The sequence below is a fragment of the Ochotona princeps genome, chromosome 2 (genome assembly GCF_030435755.1).
Source record: "Ochotona princeps isolate mOchPri1 chromosome 2, mOchPri1.hap1, whole genome shotgun sequence".
Lineage (NCBI taxonomy): Eukaryota > Metazoa > Chordata > Mammalia > Lagomorpha > Ochotonidae > Ochotona > Ochotona princeps.
In genome coordinates, this window is record NC_080833.1 from 12,624,692 (window position 1) to 12,643,037 (window position 18,346).

At 59.1% G+C, this 18,346-nt stretch overlaps 2 protein-coding genes across 2 annotated transcripts in view; one reads left to right on the top strand and one right to left on the bottom strand.

Moving 5' to 3' along the window:
* Positions 1-1,702: 1,702 nt before the first annotated feature.
* Positions 1,703-12,952, top strand: HTR6 (5-hydroxytryptamine receptor 6). The gene is made up of 3 exons (XM_004592302.2): positions 1,703-2,446; positions 12,103-12,261; positions 12,400-12,952. Exons 1-3 carry the CDS (start codon positions 1,733-1,735, stop codon positions 12,841-12,843), a joined length of 1,317 nt encoding a protein of 438 aa, XP_004592359.2. The 5' UTR covers positions 1,703-1,732; the 3' UTR covers positions 12,844-12,952.
* Positions 12,953-14,591: 1,639 nt separating this feature from the next.
* Positions 14,592-18,346, bottom strand: part of TMCO4 (transmembrane and coiled-coil domains 4) — a 72,168-nt gene continuing 68,413 nt past the window's right edge. Inside the window, exons 13-14 of the mRNA XM_058676125.1 lie at positions 17,468-17,585; positions 14,592-15,502 (exon numbers count right to left, since the gene is read on the bottom strand). Of these exons, the coding sequence (XP_058532108.1) occupies positions 15,140-15,502; positions 17,468-17,585 (481 nt within the window). The 3' untranslated portion in view covers positions 14,592-15,139. The remainder of the gene's footprint in view (positions 15,503-17,467; positions 17,586-18,346) is intronic.

Sequence of the window (18,346 nt, forward strand, 5' to 3'; positions counted from 1 at the left end):
AGCACCAAGTGATCACACGGCAGCTTGGGGCAGGCGAAGTGGGGCGTGCTGTGGGGTCTGAGGTTTCTAATGGGGTGCCCTTGGCCCTGGGTGCTGGCAGACCCTGCCAGTTGGCTCTCTTCTTGCTCCCTGGCAAGTGGTAATCTTGGCGGTGAACCATGCGGGCATGAGAAGGGTTCACACAAGGAAGTCCCTGGAACACCAACCCCCCACTGCCCCACCCTGTTCTTGCACACCTCAGGAGCACCCTTCTGATGTCTCCTTCTGCCAGGATGGAGCTCCACTGAGGAGGGGAGGGGTCTCCGTTCCTATGGCTGCAGTGTCCCTGCGGGTTAGAACACTGCCAGCCACCTGACAGGTGCGCAGTGCCTTCTGGAGTGTTCGGTGTTGGGCTAAGCGCTCTTCTCAGCAGGAAGAAGACGCACAGGATTGGTGACACCCAGGGGAGCCCCATCCCACCCACAGGGACTACCCTGTTTCCCTGGCGGGGAACACGCTTGTCAGACACCCCCTTCCTCCTTCGTACTGAGAAGGTTTCTGCTCAGAAGACCCAAGGAAAGCGGCTCCTGTTCTTATCTATTATTAACCCATTTTGTAGATTCCACAATTGAGGCCCAAAATGGGTGTCAAGCAATTTTGGATCCCAGTGGGTAGACTCCTGACTCCAGGAGCTGTCTTGGAGAGAGGCGCGGTTCACAAGCAGAGGGTGGAGAGGGGCATACAGGGGGTGTGGGGGCTGTCACACTCCCCCCAGCCCGGGAAGGCGACCCGGTGCAGCTGGGGCTCTCCAACCACCCCCTTACCAGGCCTGGGGGTTTGGAACCCCCCCCCCCGCACCGCTAGCAAGCGAGGCTGGGGTTCGGCTCTCCCCGCCCACAGCGGGGCGGGACGCACTTTCCGCGGCGGGGACCGCGCGCTCCTGGCAGCGCCACCCGCTCCTGGGCGCGCGCTGGCCCCTCGCGGCGCCACCCCGGCTCGGTTCTTCCCGGCCCGCCGGCCCGCGCCGCCTCTCCCTCTCCCAGCCCCGCGCCGCCAGCCGCAGCCGCCGGCCGCCAAGCAGCGGGACGCGCCCAGGTACGGAGCGCGGGCGGGAGGCGCGCCTGTCACCGGGCGGCCGAGCCGGAGGGGGCGAGGCGCAGCCGCTGCCTTCCTCGCCCCGCGGGGCCTGCCCGGCCCCGAGACCCCACGCGCTCCTCAGGGGCCGCGTGCGCCAGACCCTGGGGCTGTCTCTGCACCCTCCTCGCGTAGGGGGAGGCCTTGCTCGGGTTCCTGGGCCACCACCTTGCGACCACAACCAGCACCGGTGCCTTCCACGCCCACCCACCGTGCAGTGCTTCACGCGCCCACGCGCCCACGCGCCCCCTGTTTCGGCGCAGGCGACTCTGCTCCGGGCCGGATGCCCTGCCCCCACCTCAAGGTCCACTGCTTCTACGGGTCTCTTTCGGCCTCCCCCTAACTTTCCATCGATTCCACCTTAAGGGGACACGGCTCTTCAGGTGGTCCTTCCTAAACGTCCCATCCACTGTTCCAGGGGTCTCTGCGACCTGTCTCCTTTCTCCTCGGGTCGGTGCCCTTTGACCTAGAGATCCCGCTGTCCACCTGCTCAACCCCCGCCCCATCCTACTCCCTGTCGGGGACAAGGGTCTGTACTCGCAGACGACGCCCATCCCACCTCTACCCTGACACGCCCGCCCACCCTGACACGTCCTCGTCCTCTCACCCTCGCGTCCCCATGGTCCCAGATCCGGGCCCTGCCAACAGCAGCGCCCCGGCGTGGGGGTCCGGGCCGCCGGCGGCCGCGGGGGGCAGCGGCTGGGTGGCGGCGGCGCTGTGCGTGGTCATCGCGCTGACGGCGGCGGCCAACTCGCTGCTGATTGCGCTCATCTGCACCCAGCCGGCGCTGCGCAACACGTCCAACTTCTTCCTGGTGTCGCTCTTCACGTCCGACCTGATGGTGGGGCTGGTGGTGATGCCGCCCGCCATGCTCAACGCGCTGTACGGGCGCTGGGTGCTGGCGCGCGGCCTCTGCCTGCTGTGGGCCGCCTTCGACGTGATGTGCTGCAGTGCCTCCATCCTTAACCTCTGCCTCATCAGCCTGGACCGCTACCTGCTCATCCTGTCGCCGCTGCGCTACAAGCTGCGCATGACGCCCGCGCGTGCCCTGGCCCTGGTGCTGGGCGCTTGGAGCCTCGCAGCGCTGGCTTCCTTCCTGCCACTGCTGCTCGGCTGGCACGAGCTGGGTCACGTGCGGGCACCCGCCCCGGGCCAGTGTCGCTTCCTGGCCAGCCTGCCCTTCGTCCTCGTGGCCTCGGGCCTCACCTTCTTCCTGCCTTCGGGCGCCATCTGCTTCACCTACTGCAGGATCCTTCTGGCTGCTCGCAGGCAGGCCGCACAGGTGGCGTCCCTCACTAGCGGCATGGCCAGCCAGGCCCCAGAGACACTGCAGGTACCCCTGGGGCCGGTAGACCTGGGCTGGTGGGATGGGCAAGAATGAACCATTTCTGGGGACTCCTAGTCTCTGCCTGATGCTCGCTGGCTGATGACCTCGGCCTGACCACTCCTGGCTCCCACTCGTCCTCCCAAACCTTGTCTCTTTGGTGTGGCCCAGCTCATACAAGACGGCAGGTGCAGCTGGAACTTTGGAGTGGCTCTCCTCCCCCATGCTTCTCCCTTGGAATATACCCCTCTCACTGGTGCCCTTCGTTAGCCAGGCCTGTTGGGGCTGCTGCCTAAGTGGATGCCATCCTCTGGCCCCACTGCCTCCGTGGTGAGCAACAGCCGCATTTCTGAGCTGGGAGCCTTGCGTACACTCCTGCTGGTTTCCTGTTGCTGCTCCAGTCCCACCACTCATGATGTTGGAACAGGAGCCAGAGCAATTATTGGAAATATAAAAGCATGTGTCACTTGAGTACAAACCCTCCACACCCTGTTGCATGTGAGCATGGGCGGGTCCCTGCGTGCCGATCCACCAAGCACGGCCGCTTCATCTCCCTCCTGCCCTGTCTTCCTCCGCACCATCCAAGGCCTTATGGCCGTAGCCAGAAGGCGCGAGGCTCCCTCCAGAGCTGGAGTCTTAGCTCTTGGCTCCTGTCTGGAGTGCTGGGGTCCAGCGCTGCGCATGCCTGGCCTTTCCCAGAGGTTGTCCCTGAGCACCTGGGCTCTGGATCCAGGTGCTCGCTCTGCCTTGTGGTTCTCCACCTGTTTTTTTTTTTTTTTTATTAATATTTACTTGTACATTTGAAAGGCAGAGTTATAGAGAGGAAGCGACTAAGAGAGATCTTCCATGTGCTGCTTCATGCCCCAAATGGCTGAAATTGCTGAGGCCGAGCAAGGCTCCGTCAGGAGCTTCTTCTGGATCTCCCATGTGGATGCAGGGGCCCAGACCCTTGGACCATCCTCTGCTGCCTTCCCAGGCACACTAGCAGGAGCTGGATCAGCAGTGGAGCAGCCAGGATTCAAAGCTGTGTGGATATGGGCTGGTGGCGACACAGGCCAATGGTGACCTGACTCCCTGTGCCATAGTGCCAGCCCATCCCTTGCTCATTTTGGCTCCCTAGGAGGGCCGTGTGTATCTGGGCTGGTTTGGTGCTTCCTGTATACAGTAGGTGCTCAGTGATTATTCGTGGGTGGCTGCGTGCTCTTGGTTCAGGGCCTCGCCGTGTCTGTGAGAGGAGTGGCTGCCCTCGTCACCAGGCTGCCTCCTGTCATCCATGCCGAGGGGCGGGGCTGTGGACTAAGAGGTACTGAACCCCAGAAGCTTCGATTGCTGGCTGCTGGAAGGTCCCAGCTAGGCTCCGCAGGCCAATCCTCTGTTGGTGTGTGTGTGTGTGTGTGTGTGTGTGTGTGTGTGTGAGTGTATGTGTGCTTCTGGAGGTGTGGTGAGGGGCCAAGGGCTAATGGCCTCCTGTGGTTGCATGTGGCAGCCCACTGGTGAGGCCTAGGGCTGCACTGGGTCCCTCACCTGGGAGTGCTCTCATGTGTCCTCCCACCTCCCTGGCATTTTTGAGTCTCAGAGGGTGGCCTTGCTTGGCGACCTGGGGTGTGTGGGGGAGGGCTGCCCTGGGCTGCCCTGGGCTGGCCACACACTCTCTGGGTGCTTGGAAGGGACCACAGCCCAATCTGCAGGCAGCCCGGAACATCCGGGGATATATCTTTACCACCTCTGCTACACAGACCCAGGCCCACACACCTCATCTGTAGGAAGGTTCCTCCAGTGATTATTGGGAAATGTAATTAAAAGATGAATTGGCTTTGGTGCAAAAATTTGTTTTTGAAGATTGAGTTTTCTTATTTAAAAGACAGAATGATAGGAAAGGAGAGGTAGAGGAGAGCAGAGATCTTCCATTTGCTGAGTCAGTCGCAAATGGCTGCAATGGTTGGGGCTGGGCTAGGGCAAATCTAGGAGCCTGGAACTCCATCTGAGTTCCCCATGTGTGTGGCAGGGGCCCAGTACTTGTGTCCTTGCCACAGTCAAAGGCCGCCACAAACCCAGTTTACATGTAGGTGCGTTCCCAGGCGCGTTGGCAGGGAGCTGGATTGGAGATGGGGCAGCTGGGTCTTGATCCTGCCTTTCGACATGGGATGCTGACTTCACAGTTGGTGGCTGAACGTACTGTGTCACTATGCTAGGCTCACAAAAATACTTAACTTTTAAAAAAAATTATCTTCATTTTGTTTGAAAGACAGAGAGAGAGATAAATCTTCTCTGGCTTATTGTTCAAATGTCTGCAACAGTCAGTGTCCAGACCAGGCCACAGCCAATGCCCAGAATTCAGTCCAGGTCTCCCTTGGGGTTGGTAGAGATTCGAGCATTTGAGCTAACACGTGCTGCCAGGGTTTGAACGAGCAGGGAGTGGCCTGAGCTGGGACTGGGCACTCCGCAATAGGATACAGGGGTCTTCAGTGAGAGGTGAGCCCCTGCGCCAGTGCCCTTTCCACGTAAGGCATGTTGGGATCTGTGCACACCACCCAGCTTCCAGGAACTTGTAGAAGATCCCTGTATTTGTGGCCTTTGTGAAAAATCCCATTCCCTCCATGAACATGATTAGGTGACTCCATGTTCTTCCTGTTCTTCCCCCAGCCACAGGCCACCACAACCCCCTATGTCTGTGCTGGAGGAGGGGTCAGCACGGAGGGCCGGGGTCCTCAGGCCCAGCGGTGCCTGCGAGTCTTGTTGGCTTGCACCCCTGGGGTGTGACCTCAGAACCAGGAATGGTGGGGGGGCTTGGGGACCTTACACCCCCATTCCTGCTCATCATGCCCCGAGCTCTGCTCTTGTATTTTATCTTGTTTTCCACATCCACTCCCATCATGTTCTCATCTTTTGACTGAGATCTCCGGCAACGCCGGGCTGATGGCTTCCAGCCCGACTGCTTACCTAACATGCCCGCAGAAAAGAGTTCTGGATTTTCCCAGCCCAGCTCCAGCTTCCTGTGGATTCTCTTAGATGCCTTATTGCAGTCCCATCTTCTAGTCACCCAGGTCGGGGACCTCAGAGGTGGCCTGGAGGCTTCTCTCTCTTCCCATCTTCCGGTCTGTACCCTGAGAACCAGTCCAGGATCTGTGGTCTCTTCCACAGCTGTCTCAGGTTCCCTGATCGTATCCTGCTACCCTTCAGCAATGATGCACCCCCTTAAAATGGCCTGTGGCTTCCCGCCTCCCTGTGAGCTCCTCATCTTTTACCTCCCACCCCTCTCGAGCTCTGCTCATTTCCTTGCTGCTTCTAACACAGTCCACATGCATCCCAACCACAGGACACTTGCACCTGCAGCTCCCGCTTCCTGGTGTGCGTTTTCCTCGCATCTTCTCACCAGCTCTCCCTCTCGCCTTTGCTTCAGTCAAGAACGGCAGCCACCACTCCTCCATAGCTCCTCCCCTGTGTCCTCCTTCCCACGTGTTTTTCAGCAGCACTTGGGCATTTACTGATGGCTAGCTAGCTAGTCTGTGATGGGAGAACTACTGTTGCCTGCTGTCTTCCTAGCCCCTACAGGAGGGCCTGGCAGGTGGCAGGCACTCCATGCTTGTAGGAGGAGTGAAGTGAATGGGAAGCCCCAGTCCCATCCTTCCCTTTCCCCCTCCCTCCTTTCAGGACCCTCTCTCGGGCTTGGTGAGTCCTCAGCATTTCATTGTCTGGGCTCCTTCAGCTTGTTCTGCATGCTGGGTGCCTGCTGTGCTTAGGAGCTGTGGAGCTGCTGATGAGCGGCACTGACCATGTTCTGGCCTCTTGGCACCTGTTGTGGTCCGGCACACCTACCTGACCCTGGGATGCCACCATCCTGATGTTTATGGAGCTTAATGACAAGGGCCTTGCCCACTGCACGTTCAGAAGGTACCATTCACTGTGCATGTGTTTAAGGCCTACAGCAGAGAAGTAGTGGGCCCTAAAAGGGAAGGAGTAGCCAGGGGTGCCTCAGACCAGCAGTGTAGCTCTCCTCGTCTGGCTTGGTGGAGAGCTGGCTCTCCTGGTTTGCATGTGGTGGCGTCAGACCCACCCCTGGCCAGATCTCCACACTCTGTATGCCCGTCCCCATGGCCTGCGCATGGCCCGGTTTGGGGAATAATTGGCCTCTAGATGAAGCCTCTGTTCCAGCCACCTGGGGCGGTCTCAGCCTCCACCCACACCTAAAAGAGTGGAGGAGAATAAGTAGGAGGGGCAGGGTGGGTAAGGGGGTGAGCCTCCTTTTTCTCCCTCCCCAGGGGAACCTTCTGCTGCCACCAGGAGACGGGAGCTAGCCTGGGTCCCAGGAGGCTTCGCTCCCCTGGCATTAAGCATTTGGGAGCTGGTGAGCTGTGAGCAGTTCTCTGGTCCTGCTGACCTCTCCATGAGCCCATGTCTGGATGTGGACTGCAGGGCTAGCTCCATGGCTTCCACCAGGCCTGCAGGGCAGCCCCGGGACTGGGAGGAGAGAGTCCTGTTCAGAGAGCCCGCAGTGTTGGAGGGAGGGCGAGGCAGTGGGGATGCCACAGTGAGTCGCTGCCCAGGCAGGATATGTGCTTATGCTCATGTGTACATGTGTGTTCTTGTATGTGTGTGCATGGGGGAGCGGGTGTCCAGGTGGGAGTGGTCCTTGCTATCAGTGATCCTGGGAGGTCCAGGGGGACATGGAGCAGCATCGGATCCTGCTGGGGCAGCAAGACACTCAGCTGGAGAGAAACGGGGGCTCTCTGGGTACCCCTCGCTTCCATAGCCTCTCCCCTGCTCCCCGGCCACCGGCATCCCCATGTGCTTGCAGGCCACAGTCCTTGCCCTCTGCCTCCTCTCCCCTCTTCCAGTTCCCTTCACTGCTCTTCCCTTCTGCCCTCCCTATCCCCCCCACCCACTCCCTTCCTCCTCCCCTCCCCCTCCCCCCGCAACTCGGCGAGGCACGCCTCCATCTGTCATCCCTCTCCCCCTCCCTGGTGCCCTTCCTCCGCCTCCTCCCGGAGGCTGTGATGCCAGAAATATCTGTGAGGGGGTGGAGGGGGCAGATCTGGGAGGGGCTGGTCCTGAGACTACTGTCCCGGTGAGAGGGTGTGGGGTGCAGCCAGGGCTGGGGAAGCGCCTTGGGTGTCCGCTGGCTGGCCTCTTTCTGTCCCAGCTGGGGTAAGATGTTGATTCAGCGCCCTTGAGCTGAGGCGCGCAGGGCACCTGCACACAGCAGGTGCTCACAGAAGTCTGTTGCTGTCCCTGTTGGTGGTGCGGCTCTTGGAGCCTTTCCTTTCCAGGGGAAAAACAAACATCCAGCCTGAGCTGCTGTGGCACAGCGGGGGTACAGCCACCACCAACCCCCACGTCCACATGCCATAGCGGAGTGAGTCCTCCACTCCAGCTCCCTGCTGCTGGACCAGGGAGGAGCAAGCATTGGCTCAACCGCCTGGCCTCAGCCAGTAGCGTGGGAGACCTGGATGGAGGCTTCTGCCTGGCCCCGCCCGCCTTGTCTGGGGAGGTCATTTGAGGAGTGGACCACTGGATGAAAGGGTCTCTCCTTTTTCTTCTCTCCGTAGCTCTGCCTTACAAATGAATAAAAACACACTTAAACAAGAGCAGAGTCAGACGCTGTTGGCACTAGGCACCCCTTGCAATAGCTAAGAGAGAGGGGATTCCACTGTGCTCCCAGCACTGTTCTTAGCACCCCCTGTGTATATTAGCTCATTTAATCCTTAGTACTGTCCTGAAAAGGAAATGTTCCTTCAATTGTCATTTCACAGAAGGGAATGGTGAGGCACAGAACTGGAACTCGAGAGCAGGCAGTCTCTTGTAGCCTTTGCGCTAGGAGTGGGTGGTCCACAAATTGTCAATTACACAAAAATCCATGAGCACCCTTTAAAATCAAAATGCAGGAGCTGGCATTGTGGTCTAGTGGGTGAAGATGCCACCTGTGACCCTGGCATCCCATGTGGGCACTGGCACATGTCCTGGCTGCTTCACTTCTGTTTTTCCAAGGTTTGTTTTTTATTGGAAAGGCAGACTTACAGTGAGAAAGACTGCTCCTCCATCTGCTGGTTCACTCCTCAAGTGGCCGCAACGGCCATAGCTGAGTCAGAAGGCTGCTGCTGGCATGGGCAGACACCAAGGTGTGGGGCGGCATTGCCATCAGTTTCACCACAAGGGCCTCTTGGTGACAGGGGTGGCGTATCTGGAACCATCCCTTCTGGTAACTGTGGCCCAGGCATGCCATCTCTGTGCAGGAAAGCATCTTGTTGAAGTGGAAAGAAGGCGACTTCTGGGGCCAGGAAGGAGTAATTCTGCAACCCAACACTTGTCAACTGTGCAACTTGCTTTCCCTCTCTGAGCCTCAGTTGTCTCATCTGTGAAGTGGGAATAACACCCACCTCCCAGAAAGCTTGGGGAACATAATGACGTCAAATGCAGGACCTGTTCAGTTGGTGAGGTTGATCCTGTTGCTCTGAGGCCACTTGGACTTTGGTGAGAGGCCCTGTCCTGGGACAGCGGAAGGTCCTCTCCCCTCCCCTCCTTTTTTGTTGATTGTGTGTTTGGGTCAACTCTTTGGAAGAGAAGAAGAGGAAAGCCATGGATGCACCTGAGAGGCATCTTGGCTCATCTTCACCCCCTTCCCTTGCCCCCAGATCTCTCTGTGTCCCAGAGGTCTGACGATGTAGGGCTGACCCCTGCCTCCCCTGCTCAGGTCCCTCTAAGTGGCAACGATTTAGGGCCGGGCAGTTATAGGAGTAGCCTCCTCCGGGCTTGCCACGGGGACTGCTGTCAGCATAGGAAATCCTCTCGGGAGGAGACAGAGCTGGAAGAGAGGAAGGCAAGCCCTCTCTGGCTCCCGCAGCCACGTGCCACACCTGTGTCACTGGGTCAGTGCTGTGGCCCCCGTGCATTCAGCACTTGGCTCTGGGTCTTGCACCTTGCACACATTGTTGTCACCTGTAGCCTTACAGTGACATCTTCCATTTGTCCCCTTTTTACAGAGGGGCAATTGGAGGCTCTGTCAAGGCTGCGGGTGGTAGAGGCCGGATCCAAGCCGGAGCACCTGTCATCACTGCCTGGCTTCTGCCTTGGACCAGGCTGCCCCACCAAGATGGGGCCCTCAGAGGCATCTCTCATGTGAATTTGTTCTTAATATTTGGGTTGAAATATTTATTTATCTGACAGAGTGACAGAGAAGGAGAGACAGAGAAAGGCCTTCCATTTACTGATTCAGTCCCCCAGTGGCTGCAACTGCCAGGGATGGAGCAGGCTGAAGCCTGCACCCAGGAACTTCGTCCTGGTCTCCCACATGGGTGGCAGGGGCCCAGGCACTTGGTCCATCTTGTGCTGCTTCCCCAGGTGCATTAGCAGGGAGTTGGATGGATGGGGAAGTGGAGTGGCTGGGTATGGGATGCCACGGTCATAAGGGTGGTTTAACGTGCTGCACCACTGTGCTCCTGGGTGGCCCCTGTTCTTGACATGTGTGTAAGCAGATTTCACCTGAGGGAACACACTGAGGGGCAGGTCTTATTCTGACCACCTCTTCTTCTTCTTTTTCTTCTTCTTCTTTTTAAGATTTATTTATATTTATTGGGAAGGCAGATATACAAAGAGGAGGAGAGACAGAGAGGAAGATCCTCTGTCCGCTGATTCACTCCCCAAGTGGCCGCAACAGCTGGAGCTGCACCAGTCCAAAGCTAGGAGCCCAGAACCTCCTCTAGGTCTCCCATGCGAGTGCAGGGTCCCAAGGCTTTGGGCCATCCTTGACTGCTTTCCCAGGCCACAAGCAGGGAGCTGGATGGGAAGTGGAGCCACCGGGATTAGAAGCCCATATGAGATCCTGGTGCGTGCAAGGTGAGGAATTCAGCTGCTATGCTACCATCACCTCTTCTCACCCCCTCATTCCCTACAATGGACAGGTGAGAGGTTAGGCTTCAGCACCATGGACAAGATGCCGCTCTGGATGCCTGTGGGAGGCAGGGAGGAAGGAGAGAGCTTGCAAAGAGGTTCTTGTGGGTTCTTGTGCAAGAGGCGGGTGGGGGATGTCCCTGGGCTGACACATCTCGTCTTTGCCTCCTCCGCCCCCTTTCCATCTGCAAAAGGTTGCCTGGGAATCTGGTTGCCTCCCCGCCTTCTGACTTCATCTCCTTGTGCCCAGCGCATCTCTGGCTGCTTGCAGAACTCAGCTGGGCAGCGCTGCGGTTTAGCAGGTGTGGGGCAGAGCCTCAATCCCAAAGCCAAGGTGTGTGGCCAGGCAGCACACACACGCAGCCTCTGCCTGGTCATGACAAGCTGTGCACATCAGTACACGTTGGCATTTAATTCTAAGAGCAGGTGGGTCTCGGCTGGGCGAGTTTGACATATGAAAACCCACTGATTACAAAACACGGCTTGAACCTGGACATTTCTAGGGGTCTTGGAACCCTCTGGAAATAGGAGATCATTATTACATGCTTCTAACTTTGTGTGTGTGTGTGTGTGTGTGTGTGTAGGTTTCATTACATTTTCAAAGGGCTCATAAAGTTAAAGCAACACAGCAATATGAGATGGAGTGCCTAGACATGTTGGATCCGCTGCAGGGTTGTCTACCCTTGCTCTGTTGGCTGCTGGGGAGCAGTCTCTTCATCCTCCCCCCCTGCTGCCTTCCCCTCTTGCAGTTCCCTGTTGAGAATGGAGGTGCCTGCCAGGCCATGGTGTAATTGAATTGTTGAATGCTAAAGTCACTAACATCCCTAGTAATCTATAAAAGATTTAATTGCAAACATTGGCTTTGTGCACACATTCTCAGGAAAGGCACTTCTAGTTTGTGGAGGAGGAGGGTAATTGAACAGGCAAAAAGCCATTATCCCCAGAGAAAGAGAGAGAGCAGAGAATTCATACAGAAAGAGAAGGCCGAGTCCTGGACAGCTGCAGCCTTGTGCTGCGTGTGTCATTGGTTCGTGAGCCGCAGGCGACAGGAGGGGCTGGAGCTGCAGGTGATGGGTGTCGGCCTGTGCTGAACGCTGCCTTTGCAGGGATAGTAGCTACTGCTGCTTCAGATCGATTTATTTAATGAGTGAGAGAGAGCATGAATATCCTCCAACTGCTGGTTCACTCCCTAACTGGCTGGGTCAGGCCAGCATCTGGAATCGGCTGATCCACCCGGGTTTCCTACAGGAGTGCAGACGGCCCGAGCACTTGGGTCATCTTGCACAGCCTGTTCAGGCACACGGGCAGGGAGCTGGGTGAGAAGTGGAGCACCTGGGACATGAAGCAGCACCCGGGGCCCCAAGGAGAACTGTTCTTGTGCGCCACGTGATTGTGTTTGGGCAGTGTTGCTTCTCTGCTGTGCTCCCTACAGCTCTGGGTCAGGCTGAGGATCAGGGCTCAGTCTATCTGGGGTAAAGGTTTAGCCTGCGACCAGGATCAGGGTTCCATCTAGGTCTCTGGCTTCAGACTTTGGTTATGTAGGGCTTTGTGGTAAACGCTAGGGTTCAGTTTGGCGCCATGGCCAGCGCTTGGTCCGGAGCCGGTGTTCCCTCCAGAGTCAAGGCCAGGCCTGAGTCCAGGACTCCAGCTGGGGCTCAGTCAGCAATGAGGGATCAGTTGACTCAGTAGTACTGGAGCTTGGTCTGGGTTGAGGTGCAGTCTGTGGCTGGGGTCCAAGCTGGCCTCGGGTCAACTGAATCACATGGCTTTTCCTTCCATAGGTGCCTAGGACCCCACGCCCCGGGGTGGAGTCGGCTGACAGCCGGCGCCTGGCCACCAAGCACAGCAGGAAGGCACTGAAGGCCAGCCTGACGCTGGGCGTCCTGCTGGGCTTGTTTTTTGTGACCTGGCTGCCTTTCTTTGTGGCCAACATAGTCCAGGTAACACTGGGAATGGGCAGGTGGGGCAGGGAGCAGGGTGGGCAGCCTAGCCCTGTATGTGGATGTGTACCTGTTCCCTCCTGCCTCATGGGGTGACTTGGGGCCGTGGACCGGGAATGACACATCCCTCCCCACCAGGCTGTGTGCAGCTGCATCTCGGCCAGCCTCTTCGACATTCTTACGTGGCTGGGTTACTGCAACAGCACCATGAACCCCATCATCTACCCCCTTTTCATGCGGGACTTCAAGCGGGCCCTGGGCAGGTTCTTGCCTTGCTCGCGCTGCCCCCGGGAGCACCAGGCCAGCCTCGCCTCCCCGTCCATGCGCACGTCCCACAGCGGTGCCCGGCCGGGCCTGAGCCTGCAGCACGTGCAGCCGCTCTCTCTGCCCCCTGACTTGGACTCGGACTCGGATCTGGGTTCTAGCAGCTCTGCAGGCCTGCGGCTCCGGGCCCAGCTGCTGCTGCCTGGAGAGGCCACCCGGGACCTCCCACCACCTGCCAGGCCCACCGTTGTCATCTCCAAGATTGAACCCCTGGAGCCAGAGCTGCGGCGCCATCTGCCTGACATCCCCATGAACTGACGGGCTCGGTGCTGGCCAGCAGGGAAGCAGGAGCCACTGGGTACAAGCCCTGAGGCCTCACGCCAGCTCCGGACTAGGCCAGGAGCCCCCAGGTCTCCCGGGGCACCCTCTGAGCTCAGAGGGAGGACAGCTGCCTTGAATGCAGGTCTCCTCAGAAGGCTCCGTTGTCATTTGGTGGCTTGTGTAGAGGACAGCAAGAGGGCTGTGGGGGTTGGGAAGGAGGACCTCCCAGTTCTGATGAGGATGGCCACACACCTGTCCTTTGTCCATCCTGAGGCTGCCCAGGGGGAGGGGATGGCTCCAGATGTGGACAGGGATCAGGGCTGGGCCTGTTCCTCTATTTAAGACATCATCCCCACCTACAGGGAGTTTGTTAAAAAGTCGCACCTGCAACTGCCCCAGCCCTGCTGGGTCAGAGTTCATGTTCACAAAGTCCCTGGGGAGCTGTGTGCATGTGCCAGTCTGGGGTGGGTGGTTTAGAAGACCCTTAACTCTGAGAAGGACTTGCAGGACAGAGGGCGTGAGATCTGCCTGGGAGAGACGCAGCAGGGCGGGAGCCAGGCAGGCTCAAGCTCTCTAGCTCCGGGACCTGGCTCAGGTTCCACAGCCTGAGTCTCAGTTATTCTACCTGTAAAATGGGGTAATGGCACCACCTTGCCGGGGGCCTCGGGATGAGGGGGATGCCTACAGAGCTCAGGGTCTGTGAGCAGGCTGTTCTACCCACCCGGGGCTCCCTTAGGCCTGGCTGAGGGTGCAAGCAGCCCCGGATGGCACTGCCCCCTGGCATACCCCAGAGTCAGAGAGGGATGGGCCCCTCGTGTGGAGTGGGGCCACAGGCAGGCAGGCAGAGTCTGGCACAGGGGCAGGGGAGAGTGGCCCCCCTTAGTCCCCATGGCTTATCCGTCATAGGTTTCTTTTCAACCCAAGCTTCTTTATTCCAGAAGCTTCCGCACCATATTTCACCAACTCAAAGTCCTGGGGGTACCAGCTCGGGCCTGATGCTCTCCTTGGTGCTGATCACATTTGACTCGGGCTCGGGCCACCGGCTGCCGCGGGGCCACGGTGCTTGATGGGGCTTCCCTTGTGCCCCCCCCCCCCCCCCGGCCTCCTCAAGGACACTGTTAATAAACATGAGCTGACTCCGTGACTGCGGCGTGTGCTGGATTCACCTGAGGGCCTCTCGGGGCTTGAGGGAGCAGCTGGGGTGCTGGGAAGAGACCTTGGGCACAGGTGTCCTGGCTCAGGTCAGGACTCTGCTCCCAATTTGCTCTGGGACTCCCAACAACATCACTTCCCTCCTCAGGGCCACAGTTCCCCACACATGGCACGAGCCACCCAGGGCTTGCGGCAGCTGGCAACTGACAGTAATACCAGGAAAATGAAGTCTGCATCCCCCCAGGTGCCCGGCATGACCAGGATTGCCTCAGCTGCTGTTGAATGGATGGACACGTGTGGCGGTCCAGCTCCTGTGTCCCTGACTCTCCTGCTGCTCCCCTGTCACCTACAGGCAGAAAGAGGACAGGCAAAGGCACCTGTCCTGTTGAGTGGTTGTGAAGGTCAACTGAAAGACCAAGTCTCCTGGCCGTGGCAGACATGCAGCAAGAGGCAGTTTTATTCTTATCGTGCAGGGCGGCTCCGTCCTTGTCTCCAGCTCCCGTGTAACTCATCGTCACCAGGCCTGGGTCCCAAGCACACCGCGTGTTGACCCAGCGCTCCTCACCATGCTCTGTTCCATCCCCAGCCAGGGCCACCGTGGTGCAGGACTTTGAGGATGCCATTCACATCTGTGTGACGGCTGTCCCTACGGTGGCACAGTGCACAGCCCGCCCGGCTGCGCATGGCAGATCAGAGCAGCTCTCCTATGAGGAAGCCGCCCGCTTTGCACCTATGCCTGCTCTGCAGGTGCCCGCTGGTGGTGCCCCTGGCTGCTGGCAGCCCTGCAGTATGGGTGGGAGCACAGAGGGAACTCGTTTCCCTGCGGCCTGGGAGAGGCAGCATGGGGGCCTCCCAGACGGTCCTCTGGTCCCTGGATAGCGCCTGCGGTACAGGAGCCTCAGGCTGGGCTGAAATGGGCTGGGAGGGGGAGCAGGGGAGGGCTCTGCACTGGGCTGGGCTGACCAGGTGAGCCTCAGGCCTTGCTTCCTCCAGGAAGAAATGTTTGTTCCCTCAACCCCTTTCCTCCCAATTCCAGTTCCTTCCTTCAACTTAGAAGTGCTTGTGGGAGTGTTGTACCTTCCCGGCGCCCATGGGGCACTGAGGGATAGCACTGCCCTTTGGAAGCTGGGGGCTGCTGGGGTCAGGGCAGTCCTGGGCAGGGCTCTGGGGGCTCATGGGTGCAGTCTGGGCAGCCCAGTGGATTGGAGTCTACGCCATGGCTGCAGGCAGAGGGGCTGGCAGTGGCAGGAAGGGGCTCCTCTTCAGCTTGGTCCAGTTCCTCTGGCACCTGCGCTCGGCCGGGGTCAGCAGGTGGGGTCGCTCTGGGAGTGTCTCCAGCCTCCAGATCCTGTATTTGTCCATCTTGGTGGCTGGTTGCACTGGCTGAGGCAGCACCTGCTGAGGCCAGCAGGAGCCCCTTCTCACCGCCGCCCGGCCTGGTGCGCATGCCCACGGCTTGCAGGATGATGTCCATCTTCTTGGCATAGTCAAGGTGGCCGCTGACCTGCGGGAGGACAGTGTGTGGGCTGAGCCAATCCTCCCCAGGGCTCCAGGCTAAGCTGGTGGGGTCCCGTGTCCCTACACATCCTTGGCCGACCAGTCACCAGTCTTGTCATACCACCCTCCCCATGTCCCCCAGGCTGGGAAGGTGCTAGGTCCCAAGTTGTTACAGAGGAAGGGGGCTTCTCTATCAAGCCTGGGGCTTCAGCTGGCAGGGCCCTCCCTGGCAATGGAGGGCGGCTCTCACTCTGCCTACAGCTTCCAGGGGGTGGCAGGGGGACGGGCTGGGCTGACACCCAGGGACAACGGGTCGGGTCCATCTGCTGTTGGGCAGGACGGCGCTGCTCAAACGTCACATGGAAACTGGGGCACTCGTGGGAAGGGCTTGGCAACTGACAGTAATACCAGGAAAATGAAGTCTGCATCCCCCCAGGTGCCCGGCATGACCAGGATTGCCTCAGCTGCTGGCTACATGTTCGTGTCACGGTGGCTCATGGCCTTCCTGCTCCCAGAGGAGGGTGCCCGCTGTTTGTCACCTCTACCCGAGCTCAGGCTATGTCCATTGGCCTTGAACCTGCTTTGGCTTCAAGCTGTTCTTGGCCACACTCCAGTGCTGTCTATGACCCTTAGCACCTTGGAGCCTCAGTCTCTCATCTGTACAATGGGGATATAAATGAGTATAAAAGGCTTTGGGCAGAACTGGACATAGGGACTGTCCAAACTGGAGGCTATGGACTCCCCTTGAGAATCCTGTGGCTGCTGGACAAGGACCCCTCAGCCTAACGGTCAGTGGGGGCTGCCCAGGCAGGCCCTTTCTCACCCTCTCACCCCATTCCTTTTTAAGTATGCACCTGGTGCCCAGTCTCCAGTTAGATACTGAAGAACCCTCGGGGAGGGAGCTGGTGAGGACGGGCGCAGGCTGCAATCCCGGCTGCTCTGCTTGGGATCTAGCTCCCTGCTAATGCGCCTGGAAAGCTGTGGGTGACGGATCCAAGTGTCCGAGTTCCTGCATCCACCTGGGCCACTCAGAGAGAGTTCCGGCTTCCCAGCCTCGGCCTGGGGCAGCTCTGGCTTTCGGGACCATCTAGGGAGTGACATACTGAACGCAAGATTTCTCTCTCTCTCTGTGACTCTTTCAAATAAAATAAAATCTTTAGATAAATAAAATGTGGATTCAGGGTGGGCATGTGGCTGAGGACCTGCTGGGCTGGGCAGGGGGCCTCCTTCCCTACCGAGGGCCTGGGTTCGAGCCCCAGGTGCCGGGGAGGCGGTGATGATGGCTCCGGGACTTGGACCTCTGCCACCCCCATGGAGACCCGGCTGGAGTTAGTTCCTAGCTCCTGGTTTCAGCCTGGCCCAGCCGGGGCCACTGCAGGCATTGTGGGTGTGAACTGGAGGGTGGAAAATCTCTGTCTCTCAAACAAAAGAAAAGCAAATAAACTCCCCACTTGAAATGCAGGCTCTGCTCTGGGGCCTAAGGGCCCTGCGTTGGAGACAGCGGAGTGGTGGAGATGGCGCCCCTGGGCCTTCCTTCTATTGCCGGCTGCCTCCACTGTTGGTCTAGCCTGAGTCCTCCCCCTGCGTCTTCCCCTGGATCTGATTACGTCTGGGAGCAACAGGCTGACCCAGGGCTGAGGAGTTGGGGGAAGGAGAACTGGGGAGAGCAGTGAAAGGTTGGGGGTTGATAATGTGGGGCCAGGAGACCCCAACCCAGGTCTGTTAGTTGCTATGGCTTGACAGGAACATTTCTCAGCCTATTTCGTCATCTGTGAAATGGGACAAGAGTGCTGCCCCAAAGGCTGTGGGAAGATGAGGGACAACACGTGTCAAGGCCCTGGGACAAAGCCCCACACAGGGCAGGAGCAGGGCAGATAGGAGCCCCACTCCCCGCCCAGGCAAACTCTTCCGAGCCCGCACCCGGCCAGGGTCACGGTCTCCAGGGGCTGGGGCAGGCCCAGGTCAGGCTCACCACTGAGGTCAGGTCCACATTCTCCATCCTCCTGTCCTGGAGCAGCACGGGCTGCAGGCCTGCGACACTGAGCTGCACGGAGGACGTGCGGTACACAAAGCTCAGCAGCCAGTCCCCCCTGCAGGTGAGCAGAGAGGGCAGTGAGGTCAGTCCCAGGACGGCCCACCTGCCCCCTGGGGAGTCTGGGGCATCTGCAGGGCCCCAGACAACGCGGTGGAGGGGCAGCAGCAGATGACACCTGCCAGCCCGAGCGCCAGGCACGGTGCCCAGGGGTTTGCTCGGGTCCCGCAGGAGTGCCAGGAAGCCAGCTGTGTGTTTCCCTCCCTGCTGGGTCCTCACACCTGCAGCTGTGTCTGGCATGCAGTGGAGGCATATCCACTAGGCGAAAGATTGTGCATGGATTCAGTGCTGCCCAAATGGGCACGGGCTCAGGACAGCTGCTCTGGGGAGGGAGAGGGGACCGGTCTGGAGCTCCCTGGGAAAGGAAGGGCCACTTTGCTGGCCCCGAGTGTCCCTTCCCTAAGGGACAATGAGGGGTGGAGCTGTTCACCCCAGGGTGCCCCCAGCTTTGTGAGGGACCCACAGAAGTGACTGCATTTGTAAGAGCTTTGCTCACACACGTGACGGGTTTATAAATGGGCTCAGCTCAGGCCTGAACCCTCGCCCATCCCACCCTAAAGGAGTTTCCCAGCAATTCCAAGGCTGTTCATGGGGTGGGGACTGAGTACCCTAACCCCGGCTGGGGTCTCCTGGGCTGGAGGCACCTGCAGCTGCCGTTGGGTGTCTGTGTTCCCGCTTCTTCCTCTCCTGACACATGGCTCGGGGTCTCCTAACATCATTACTAACCAAGCTTATCCAGTTCTCAATAGAGCAGAGGGG

Coding starts and splice junctions, on each gene's coding strand:
- HTR6 (XM_004592302.2), top strand. CDS start 1,733: ATGGTCCCAGATCCGGGCCCTGCCAACAGCAGCGCCCCGGCGTGGGGG. Junction 2,447..12,102: donor AGGCCCCAGAGACACTGCAG/GTACCCCTGGGG, acceptor TTCCTTCCATAG/GTGCCTAGGACCCCACGCCC. Junction 12,262..12,399: donor TTGTGGCCAACATAGTCCAG/GTAACACTGGGA, acceptor CCTCCCCACCAG/GCTGTGTGCAGCTGCATCTC.